This window comes from Parasteatoda tepidariorum, chromosome 5 (assembly GCF_043381705.1).
Source record: "Parasteatoda tepidariorum isolate YZ-2023 chromosome 5, CAS_Ptep_4.0, whole genome shotgun sequence".
Taxonomy (NCBI): Eukaryota; Metazoa; Arthropoda; class Arachnida; order Araneae; family Theridiidae; genus Parasteatoda; species Parasteatoda tepidariorum.
Genome location: NC_092208.1, coordinates 78,310,594 through 78,323,711, shown reverse-complemented (window position 1 = coordinate 78,323,711; position 13,118 = coordinate 78,310,594). Strand labels below are relative to the sequence as shown.

The 13,118-nt window shown below is 31.4% G+C and overlaps 2 protein-coding genes across 4 annotated transcripts in view; both read left to right on the top strand.

The window, feature by feature from the left end:
• LOC107439093 (synaptic vesicle 2-related protein-like) overlaps positions 1-4,729 on the top strand; it is a 36,509-nt gene extending 31,780 nt beyond the window's left edge. For 2 of the 3 annotated variants that reach the window (XM_043047339.2, XM_071180657.1), the window contains 2 exons: positions 1,099-1,209; positions 2,914-3,067. In XM_043047339.2, coding sequence (XP_042903273.1) covers positions 1,099-1,209; positions 2,914-2,949 — 147 coding nt within the window. In that variant the 3' untranslated portion in view covers positions 2,950-3,067. Of the gene's footprint in view, positions 1-1,098; positions 1,210-2,913; positions 3,068-4,577 lie in introns of those variants that run through there. The other variant, XM_043047338.2, reaches the window with a different exon arrangement.
• Positions 4,730-9,054: 4,325 nt separating this feature from the next.
• LOC107438188 (kelch-like protein 10) overlaps positions 9,055-13,118 on the top strand; it is a gene marked incomplete in the record, with an annotated part of 28,080 nt that continues 24,016 nt past the window's right edge. The window contains 2 exon segments of the mRNA XM_043047341.2: positions 9,055-9,172; positions 10,603-10,681. Of these exon segments, the coding sequence (XP_042903275.2) occupies positions 10,606-10,681 (76 nt within the window).

The following is a 13,118-nucleotide window of genomic DNA, read 5'->3' as shown; positions in this document are numbered from 1 at the left end:
ATACTCTAGAAATAATTCATATGGAAATACAACGTTTGCCGGGTCAGCTTTGATATATATATATATATATAATAAATAAATAAATACAAGAAAACACGAAGAAAGTTAAGAAAAACAATAAGTTTCATTTATTGCGCTTAAACTGCAAGTAAACAGAACCCATTAGATAAGTTCAAAATGAAGAATAAAGCAGAGAAAAATTAAAGACATATGAAAAAAGGGGGAAATAATAACTAAAAAAATGACAAACAACAGCTTAAAAAAAAAAGGGTTGAAATTTTATTTAAAAAACTGGAAAAAAAAGAAGATATAATCTTTTCATCGGCCCACACGATAATATCTTCTTTTTTTTCTGTTTTTTTTTTTCTTTTTTTTCCAGTTTTTTAAATAGAATTTCAACTTTTTCTTCTTCTTTTTTTTTTAAACTGTTTGTTATTTTTTTACTTTTTTTTAACTGTTTGTTATTTTTTTACTTATTATTTCCCCCTTTTTTCATATGTCTTTCAATTTTCTCTGTTTTATTCTTCATTTTGAACATATATATATATATATATATATCCTGTCGATTACTTCATCTTAAAACAACTGGGAAATTTTTTATTTAGTATCGTTTAGGTAAATTTTGATTCTCAGCTTGAATTTCTAACTATGTTTACATAGGGACTCTAGACTAAACTGCAATGTTTCTTGACAATGGAGAAATATGCTGAGGGCAAACGAAGAAAATAGTTCCCGGCGCGATGTCTGTATTTCGAGGTAAATTACGCATTTCACAATAGAAATATGATAAGTTATCTTAACCCACACATATATAGCGTTAATTTGCTATAATTTTCTTAAAATTTTATATATTTTCAAATTTACGAGCGGCGCATCGCGGAATGGTATCTTTATTTAGTTATATTTCTTCTATATAACGACTGAACTTATTTCTCCTTCTTCCTCCGCCAGCCGTGACGTCATTGTCAAGAAACTTTGCATGCTAGTATAGGTACAATGACTCACACCTACTCCGTAAATCATTCATCATCAAGTGATCTTTAAATGAGATTTTACTGCTGGTATAAATTGCTATTATATAAGCTAATTTAATTTCAGGTTCTAATAGCAAGCAACCCGATTCCTGTTATTAGTACTCTTGCAGCTCTTCTTTTCGTATGTGCTGTCGCAGTAGCATTCTTACCAGAAACAAAAGGCGCTGGATTAAAGGTACGTATGTTTGAAAAACCCACGACGAGGCGTATGTGTGCTTGAAACATCCTTCTGTCAAAAGCGAAAACAATCTGTTTTAGTGCAAACTAAATACTACCCATTTATTTAAAAGTCTTAGAGCCATCGTCACAAAAAAGACCACAATTTTAGATATACATATTGTTGTGTTTTCGGATTTTTTTCCTTATATTTGACGGTTTAAAGCCGTTTTCTTGACAAAACGGTGTTTTTTATCCTTTTTCCATCCTAATCACAAACGGATTAAAAAGTTCATTTGAAATTCCAGTTTTTGTCACCCAGTTTATTATTACTTTATCTTTTCCACATTTATTTTATGATAATATTCTATACTTACTTTTTTATTTTAGCAATTACCTTATGGTTCTGAAAATCGTATAAGCGGAACTGCGATTTGATTTTACTGTCAAATTGATGCAAAATTGAAGCGAAATTATCATTATCAAAAACCATGAACCATAAACCCAATAAACCATTTGAGCTGCAGTGTCTCAGGGGCAGACCACATGCTTCCCAAAGAAGCGACCCAGGTTCGAATCCCCAGAAATTACTGGTCGATACAAATTTTACCGACATAAAATATTCACATCTGGAGCGAGCACAGATTTACTTTTCCAGTTGTGACTGAAATATACAAGCACTCTCGCAACTGCTCCTCGAAGGCCAGAGGTTTTCCCCAATTGCAAGATCAACAGCGTCACGGTGACAATGTGATCAGTATTGCGCATTATCTTTACTTTCAAGACAAATTAAAGCTCTGGTCTGAAGCAGAGAGGGCAACAAGCACCTACGAGGAATAGAGCCCCAGTCTTTATTACAATGACAATTCAGTGTTTTGCCACATTACAATCACGGCTCAAATGTTACAAACATCTCTTTATGTTACTTCACTGAATAAAAATACTACCAATGCAAGTTTAGTTGTTTAAAGCAAATTAATCACAAAAGTTACAAAAAAAATGATGTATAATTTTGAAGAACTTAGTTACCGAATATTTTAAGTGAAACTTAAGAGTGTAAGTTCATACTTAAGACAATTGTTAGGTAAGTGAATGTAGCAATTCATATGATGAAACTTGCAGTTTTAAATATTTCTTTTAAATACAGTCCTGTCTCGGTACAGCAAACAACTAAAACAAAATATTTACTTATAATACAGCATAAACATATTAGGGTGGCATCATGCATCATCCAAACACGACATAGTGACGTAAATTATTGAAATGACATAGTGAAGCGATCACTACTTTCAACAATACATGCCTTTTACACAAATTCAGTAATGACATGCACACAGAACAATGTCACTTACGTTCTCTGTAAAAAAAAAAGACTTGTTACCAACACACGTCCGAAACTTAATTTTGCTAATTCAGTAATGCTCAAAGAAGTAACAATACTATCCCAACAACAATGTTAAAATCACATACAAATTTAGTGTACTTCAGGTAAGTTTATGCACAAATTGATTTTCAGAGGGAAAAATGCTTAGTAAACAATTCCTGATGTTTCTATACATTTTAAAGATGGCTTTTATTAGCGTTAAAACTTATTACTATCAATGGCAATTGATAAAATGTCATTGAAAAGTTTTTGCCTCTAATCTCATCATTTGAAATTAATTTGATGCTTGGTTGCTTAAGTTATGAATTTATTAACTTTTCTACTATTTTCTATTTATAGGAGTCAGCTCAACTTAAACCTAAGAGCAAGGATTGAAATTAACAGCAATTTGTAGAATTCAACTGAGTATGACTTAGGATTCGATGTTTTTCAAAAAGAAAATAGCTGTATTTTTATAAATTATTTTTTTAAAATAAATGTTAAAAGAAAATTGTTCTGTGGTATTTGTGTTTTTAAATAGAAACAAAGATTTATCTAGTATTCATCATTTAACTTCCGAAAGAAAAGAAGAAGAGAAAAGAGAAAGAAAAAAGAAACTTATTTTTTCAAAATTGAATGGAGATATAGCACATGCTTCGTCTTCCTTTTTTCTAAAACAGCTTCTAAACAGCCCTCAAAAATTCCCAAAAGTTGTTTTCATTGTTAGTCCATAGAAAAATATTCCATAGACTATTTTTATTATTCCTTTATTCCTATTTTTTAAATTAAAGAGATAAAATTAGTCAAATAGTGTTCAATATTTATATATTACGATATTTATAATACAATCTACAAAACATCTATATATATATTTCTCTTACACGGCACCAAAAAAAAGCCTCATTACAACTCCCCGAATGGCAACGTTAGAAAATTGACCAATGATTGCTGCTAAAAATGTCACATGGCAAATCCAGATGAGATGGCTCAACATATAGCGCTTTTAAAAACGGAATCAATAACCAGAGTGAGCATTATCAGGTTGTTCAATTTAGCTGCGGCAATCTCATACTATTAAGCTAGGCAAAAGTGAGTAGTAGATCTCTATTTTAGTATTTCGTCGAAAGCACTTTCTGAAGTACTTTGTACAACTAAATAAGATTCTTTTCACAACACTTAAATATTTACTTTATTTTCTTCATTTGCAGAGAAAACAGTCGGCAAAGAATTCTGTTAGGTTAAAAAACATTTCGCTAAAAAAAGAACGAATTCTAAAAGAAATAAAAATAAACAACTTAAAAAATAAAAATGCTATTGCCAGCCATAGAATTTTTTGAAAGCTAACTTAGCAACACAAATTAAAATGACATAGAAGCGCATCTAGATCAAAATTATGATACCTGAGCGCTTGACGTAACAAATCCTTCAATTCTATAAGTGTTGTATCGCCAAATGCCCAAATTGACAATTGCAATTTCAAATTAATATTGAAATGTACAGGTTTAGAATTTTCGACAGTGAAAAGTTTTCGGAACTTCACTATTCAANATTGAAATGACATAGTGAAGCGATCACTACTTTCAACAATACATGCCTTTTACACAAATTCAGTAATGACATGCACACAGAATAATGTCACTTACGTTCTCTGTAAAAAAAAAAGAAAAAAAAAAAGACTTGTTACCAACACACGTCCGAAACTTAATTTTGCTAATTCAGTAATGCTCAATGAAGTAACAATACTATCCCAACAACAATGTTAAAATCACATACAAGTTTAGTGTACTTCAGGTAAGTTTATGCACAAATTGATTTTCAGAGGGAAAAATGCTTAGTAAACACTTCTTGATGTTTCTATACATTTTAAAGATGGCTTTTATTAGCGTCAAAGCTTATTACTGTCAATGGCAATTGATAAAATGCCATTGAAAAGTTTTTGCCTCTAAGCTCATCATTTGAAATCAATTTGATGTTTGGTTGCTTAAGTTATGAATTTATTAACTTTTCTACTATTTTCTATTTAGGAGTCAGTTCAACTTCAACCTAAGAGCAAGGATTGAAATTAACAACAATTTGTAGAATTTAACTGAGTATGATATAGGATTCGATGTTTTTCAAAAAGAAAATAGATGTATTTGTATAAATTTTTTTTTATTAAATAAATGTTAAAAGATAATTGTTCTGTGGTATTTGTGTTTTTAAATAGAAACAAAGATTTATCTAGTATTTATCATTTAACTTCCGAAAGAAAAGAAGAAGAGAAAAAAGAAAGAAAAAAGCTTATTTTTTCAAAATTGAATGGAGATAAAGCACATGCTTCGTCTTCCTTTTTTCTAAACAGCCCTCAAAAATTCCCAAAAGTTTTTTTCATTGTTAGTCCATAGAAAAATATTCTATAGACTATTTTTATTATTCCTTTATTCCTATTTTTTAAATTAAAGAGATAAAAGTAGTAAAATAGTATTCAATATTTATATATTACAATATTTATAATACAATCTACAAAACATGATGCAATATTACAATTACTACAATATTTTACTCCCAGCTTTAAGCCGTCAAACATATTCAAATTTTAACCATAAACTTGTTATTTTGAGCCGCACTCAAAAAAGAAGGGTAATGATGAATCAAGTCTCAAGAAGTTTCGAGAAATTATATTTAAAAAAACAATAAGTATATTTGACTAAATTTTGTAACATGTTTAAATTATTTTTATTGCTGAATTAACTTTTCCTGGCCATAGATCATGTCTAATACGAATTTTATTAAAAAAGATATTCTAATCAAAGCAAAAAAAAAAAATTTTTTTGGTGACAAAGCAAAATTTTAATGCCTAGTTACGTTATTTTTTTACACGGTTGCCATAAACAATGCATTCGGGTCAAAATGTAATTTGAAAAATAAAATTCGTTCAAAAGGAATTTTTTATTTACCAACAATTGAAAAACATACTTTTGGCTATAACTTTAAAGCCAGTTATCACTTTTTCAAAAATATTGTACACTGACTTTTATTAATGCTACCAATATTTCGTTAAAGTTTGGAAATGATCCAGTAAAAATTGCATTTTGTTTTGTTTTGAACGTCCTGTGTCCCCTTAACGTATGCAGGAGAGCGGTCGAAAGTTTGGTCGGCTTATAGCATGGTCTTTCGAAGCTCTGTCGCCAAGGAAAGTAAAAAAGCCACACTTTAAGTGCCTTGCACTCGAAACGAAACAATGATTTCAAAATATATATATATCATCTGTCTATGAAGAATTATCTAGACATTAGAATAGACAAATAACTTATTTATAATATTTTAAAAATTATTAAGCTTTTTTAAAAATCCCCAATTTGGCGATATTTTTCCATCTAGATGAAAATTATCAAAATCTCACTGTCTTATTCTCCGTTTATGCAAATTTTTATGAGTTCAGATAGTTCTGCAATGGAGTAAGTTTTTAAATTTTATAAAAATTGGACCACAAAAAGCTTTCCATGTTTACAAAACTGTTGCGTTTCTCCATATTATCAGTCTTGTGCCATTTTCAGAATGAGCATAGAAAGCGCTACCTTTAGATAGGTTTAACTTGTCCTAACAGTCATGAGTAACTGTTGTAAACTCACAGCAGTTATGAAAATAGCATATTATCCGCAAAGAAGCTTCACTTCAATAAGGATGACGGCGAAGCTTTCGAAAAACAACCATAAAGTTAATTTTACTTTTTGAGTATCATCACTCTATCTTCTTAAGAGAATTAAAAAAAAATTGCAAATTAATTCTCTTAATTTTAGTTAATTTTAATTAATTTTAAAAATTTTTCTTAATTTTAAAAAATTAAGAGAACTGAAAAATTCATTTATCTGATGACTTTTATGCAGAATGCAATTTTTTGTTATTTTTTTTAATAATTGAATAATCTACGATAAATAAAAATTTGCTTAAATATACAGATTTTCAATTCGTTAAAAATTAGGTAATTTTAACTGATAAAATATGAATGCAATCGGTCAAATAGTTTGGGGATATTAGAGTTCAAATAAAGCAGTATTTTTAAATTTTTATTTTGAGAAAAATATATGATTGATTGCACTTAAGTATTCAACTTTCAGGTTTTATCCTTTAAATTTTCATAATTTTTAAACGAAAAAAAATATTGTACAAGTTATATAATAATATTTGTTTAAATATAAATATAGTTGCTTTGACTGCAGCAAAAGCTTTGTTAATTTTCTGTTGAAGTTAAACTTCATCAAATATTGTTTTTAGAAAAACACTCTGTTCCTTGTGTTTAATTAATTTGACAGTGTCTTAAAATTGACTACGTAGACTGAAAAAATAAATATTAAAGATTCCCTTTTTAAGTGAAATACTTCTGTGAAATGTTCCGAGCGAATTTTTGGTCAAAAAAAGGAAATTTTCTCTCATTTGTTTGAGGATAAAATTTCTTCAAAAGAATTAAGCTTCGGTCATTTAGATTACATAGTTGATCCGAAAATATAGAATAAAATAAAAGGAACTTAAAGTAAAGAGAGCCTAATCTTTACCAAAAATTATATCCAGGAAACCTGTATGACCAGGAACACTTTTCCCTGCATCTACGGTCATACAGTGTAATCGGTTTTAAACTCAAACAAAAATATATTGTAGTTGTTGTTGTTCATTTACGTCGCACTAGAGCTGCACAATGTGCTATTGGCGACGGTCTGGGAAACATCCCTGAGGATGATCCGAAAGCACACCATCAAAAAATACAAAATAAAAAGATGACCTCAAATAAAACTCAAAAGACTTCGAATCAAATAATTAAGAAAACTCTACTATTATGTTTAATAAAAGGAAGATTTATTTACTCAACAACAAAATTATAGCATCGCCGTTTAAAAAAAAAAAAACAAATCTCTTAGTCAAAAAAACTATTATTTACATTCTAAATAGTCATCATAGCAACCACAAAACTCTTCTCGTTACCATCTATAAGCTAATACATAATAAATTATTGAACAAAAAAAAGGATGCGCATAAGCACATAATATTTCACATCCTCCCACCTAAGTTAACAACATTAACAAAGCTAACTTACATAGCTTAAAGATATATTATGTTAAAATGACACTTTACAAGAATTTGAAATAAAAATTAAAGTTCTAAATCACTATGGAGTTTTTATAAAGATAGTTTGTCAGGTTTTCTAACAGCTCGTCCACTCCTAGTNTTTTTTAGAAAAACACTCTGTTCTTTGTGTTTAATTAATTTGACAGTGTCTTAAAATTGACTACGTAGAGTGAAAAAATAAATATTAACGATTCCCTTTTTAAATGAAATACTTCTGTGATATGTTCCGAGCGAATTTTTGGTCAAAAAAAGGAAATTTACTCTCCTCATTTGTTTGAGGATAGGAATTTCTTCAAAAGAATTAAGCTTCCTTAATTAGATTACATAGTTGATCCGAAAATACAGAATAAAATAAAAGGAACTTAAAGTAAAGAGAGCCTAATCTTTACCGAAAATTAGATCCAGGAAACCTGTATGACTAGGAACACTTTTCCCTGCATCTACGGTCATACAGTGTAATCGGTTTTAAACTCAAATGAAAAATATTGTAGTTGTTGTTGTTCATTTACGTCGCACTAGAGCTGCACAATGTGCTATTGGCGACGGTCTGGGAAACATCCCTGAAGATGATCCGAAGGCATGCCATCATAATTTTGATCTTCTGTAGAGGGTATGGCCTCCCCCGCTGCGGTAGCCCAACTACCTGCACACGAAGTCGAGCACTTTACGGTACAACAGTTTAACGAGGACCAGTACCTCCCATCCTCGGTCCCTACTCAGAATGATCCAAGTGGTCGCCCATCCGCACACTGACAGCAGCCAATGAAGCTTGACTTCGGTGATCTGCAGGGAACCATGTCCAAACGATCCACTGTGGGACCACTGTAAGTCCTCTGAGGAACCAAAAATTATTGGAGAACTCAAGGAATGCAGTGAGGAAATCATTTCGTAAAGAGATTTCTCATTTCGTAAATAGTCACGTGATTTTGGGACGATGTGACTGTCACAAATAAGGAAATACAGTACACTGTTAGAACTTTCATTCCAAAATTATAGTAAAATAACCGTCAGTGTAGATGTCTTTGTAGTTCGGTTGATATACATATTCATGATATTATGTTAAACTATAAACATGTCCATTTCTGTCTTCGCCTTCTCTCCTGTGGATTATTTTTATTTTAATAGATTATAACATATTTTTATAAACTGAACGTATAAACAATAAATTATATAAAACGCGAAGTATATTTAGTCAAAGTTTTTTCAAAGTTTACGGTACACAACTGAATTCTAAATATTGGTTTTTCTAAAAAGTCTTTCAGGCAAAAAACCTTCAGATGTCATTGAGAATCATATTTGATAATGAAGTAGATGTAATGAAGTAAACTGGCATAAGCATGCATATTGTGCTTATTACTTTGAAATTCTTTATTTATTTTCAAAACAAATACTTAACGTCAAAATGAACTTCCAAAATTGAATTGAATTACTCAGATTTAATAATAATAAAAATTTAAAAACAATAAAAAAAATTTACATACGGAGAAAACTTGAAGATTAGATTTGTTAAAGAATCAAGGTAATGAATAATAATCAATCATTTATATTTTATTTATGAACTTGCTGGTTTCGGTACTGATCTGTTTCAGAGATTCTAAAAAACTAATGCAAAACCGGGTTAGTGGATAAACCGGCACCCAAGAATTTTGACTAAACTACTAATCTAATTCATCAGAAATCACCTGAAACTAGTTACAGTCATTGTATAGGCATGCTTTTTAGAGAGGAATTACAATACTTCGAAGGGTGGTTGAGAGTATTAAACATGTATTTTTTGTATAGGAATGTAGGTTCTAAAGTGACGCGTTAAAGCACGAGCTCAATGACAAGGGTGGAATTTTATTTTATAACATTAACTTAATTGCTTCTTTGGATCATTTACAATAAATATTCTAAATTGTGACAATTAAACAGTAATATAAACTACAGCTGAGATTGGCTGGCGATTCAGTGTAACTCAGCACTCACTAAAGGATTCGTTGCACGATTATCCATTGCGGATGCAAGTGTGCGCGAAATTCCTGCCAATTTTCAGTATGTTAGCCAAACCCCTCTACGCCCGTGGTGGCTCAGGGGATGCAACCTTCACCTTCCAATGAGTTGAACACAAGTTCGAATCCAGTGATGGTTGGACGATTCGAATTCGCATCCGGCTTGCACTCTGGCCTTAGTGATGACGTAAAATATCCTCAATAGTAGACGGGTCATGGGTCAGAGTTCCCTTGCCGCCAGACTAACCATAAGAGGTTTTCGTGGTTTTCCTTTTAAATGTAATGTAACGCAATTGCAAGTTAGTTTCATCAAAAAATCTTCAACGAAGACAAATTTCTCCCAATACTTGATCCAGGAATTTCCTAGTCTTCTGGACTGAGTCACAAGACTTCGGAGTTGAACATTGGTAGTCGTAAGCTTAGAATTGGGACGGTTTTTCAACTACGGTTGTGGCGAATTCCCACACTTGCGCATGCGTTAGGATGCGTAGAGACAAGGTGCTCACGCTAATGCGAAAGTATGGGAATCTGCCTCTCGTATTTCTCTTACTTACCGCTTGCCTCCTTAGTGTGATGTCTGTCTTATTTATAGCAATTTTGAGCATTTATTGTGAATACTGTCTTGCTGCAACGAAGCACTTCGCTTTGATTTTGTGAATGAAGATATTTCCTCTCGTGTCATCTTTTGATCCCGTACCTTAGACACTACAACCCTGTACAAAAAATACATGTTCTTGCATTACGAGTTACTCACATTTTCGTAGAATCACCCTGTATAACAATTTAATAAAATAAGTGTAATTTTTTTTAGATAAATTTAGAAAGTAATAAAGAGAGATTTTTTATGGGTAGATTATTTCTATTCTTAATCAAAATTTCAATTTATTAACTTTTCAATAATCATTGTTATTATTTATCTTAATGCTTTTTTATGAATGCTTTTTATCTTTTTGAAAAGGGCATGACTGAAATGATGGAGGGAAGTGTTGCATCACCGCAAGCCAATTTTGAATCTTTTGCTTTGGATTTGGGTAGTGGTAAGGAATTAAATAGTATATTTATATTGGGTACGTTCCATCTGCCCGACCCTCAGTCTAAGAACTCGACAACTAAAGTGCGTGACTCCCTTTTTTCTGAGAGCACACTTGCAGTAAGGACATGTGAGGAAACTTTTTTTTCTGAAGAAAAAAGATTAAGTACAATAGATAGTATATAATTTTTGGTATTTTTAGGCCCACCTTTATAAATCTTAAACTGATTAAAAAATAATAAAATATTATTAAAAAAACTATTTTTATCACAGAATTATATGATTCAACGAATTTTATAATTGAATGTAAAAAAAAAAAATTCAATTCGTTTAACAAATTTATCATGATATGGTGAAACATGTGAAAAGCAAAATTAACATTAAGAGGTCCAAACTTTCAACTTCTCTGCTGTCCAAACTATTGGTTGTCCAAACTATATTTCCTAGATTGGGACGACTCCTATATTTTATAGGTCTGTTGAAAAAAATATCTATCTGTCAATATCTGTTGAAAAAAAAATTTTTGTCAGACATTTATATTAGTTTTCATTGTTTATTTAACTTTTTACAGCAGGCTGTAGCCTACCCTTGCAGGAGGTTTGGCACATCCACTCTGTGGGTTCTGTACTCGCAGCTGTGTGTTTCTCAAGGACCCCTTTAAACTTGAACATGATTGTGGTGTTCCTATTCGTGCGTGAGTCGGGGCCTTGTGCTTGGGAGTTCGCAATTGCATGGTTTTCCTGTGCGGGGTGGGGCTGAGCTGCTCCTGTGTTGCTGTCCACGACGAGGGCTTTCATAACATCCTGGCGTATGGGCCCTACGGGACAGGGTCACCGCATATTGATCTCCTTAACGTTTTATAGCCATAGCTAATTTCTAATTTGAATTTTTCTAAATATAAGTTAATTCAAGCAAAAAAAATCAAAAAAGTAGGTTATTAAAGAAATAGGACCTTTCGTTATTGGTTTGAGGTCTTCCGGCCATTGGCTACTAACTGAAAGTTTAAATTTTTAGGTCTACCTTAAGATAATGCTAAGTTGACCTGATTACACTACACTGCAGTTTAATTTGAACGGAAATATTGGTTAAATTCAATACCTTATTAAGATTGCAACAACTTTGCAGTTTAATATAGTCCAATATCGATATTATGGTTCAACGTTGAACCAATTTTCATGAAAGTGTTCAGCTACTAAATTACGGTCCTATTAATAGAACGCTGAGTGGATGTTAATCTGCATATAAAAATCCTTTTGCATGTTAAACATGTTTGTTGTTGTTTATTTTCCCACTTAACAGACAGAAGCATCTAGATCAATCTGTAAACACGTGAGTTTTTGAGAACTACACCAGGATTTCAGAACCATCTTTGAGAACCACACCAGGATTTGAGTACAGTTAACTTTCCTGGAAGCCAATACCTATTAAGTTACGAGCAAGAGTGACAAAGGGGATAAACTTTAGGACCCGACACGCCGTCAAAGATATTTAAATAGTTAGTTGTACCCCCTCCTCCCCAGTAGAAACTCTCCTGCAAAGCAGCGGGTGCTGCTGATTATTACAGCTTCTAAAGATTGTTTTCATTTAAGTTTTCTTTTATTTTTAAAAAGCAAGCAAACACATCAGAAAGAAATTGCTGAGACTGCTTTTTAAAACATCTCTTCGTTTGTTCCTAGTAGAAATTAAAAAGCTTGAACTGATAGAAGACAGCAAAGAACAAAATGTAAAGAATTTTTATTTCTGTTGCTTAACTGCAGCCTTATCAGTACAGGGATTTATTTCATTTCTAATAACCAGGGCCGGCTCTAAGCATTTGCCACCTCGCCAAATGCGACAAAATTGTAAATTTGGCGAATAAAATTGTGTTTTGGAGAAAGTATTAGCGATTGATTTTTTCACAGGAATAAAATTAAAATTATGTCAAAATAAATTTTTCTAATCAAATCATTTTTTATTCGATTACGGTAACTTTCGGTACAGGAGCCTCATAAACAATTAGATTTGGGTCCAAATAATATAAGCCTCAAACAAACTACAGTAAACTAAATTTCAAAGGGAAAAAATTAATCATAAGAAATTGTTAAGAATTGCATTTGGCGAAAACTTTCGAAAATTGGCGAATACTTTTAATTTTTGGCTAATTTACTGGCTAATAAATTGAAATTCTTAGCGTGGGGTCTGAATATCATTGTATAAAATTCAACTTAAACTTAAACAACATAAGATTTGCATGCGTAATTTTTATATATAAATTTGTATGAAATATTTATATATAAAATAATATAAAAAGTATAGTTCGTTCACCAGAAGTTGAGACTTGGCTCCACCTCCTGGGACGCAGAGTTCATTTCAGCGCGGGAGTTAGAAGAGAAACATCTCCGTTGTTGAAATTGAGACAACCCTTAATTTGCGCCAAACTTTCTCCATCTAGGGCTCATCAAATT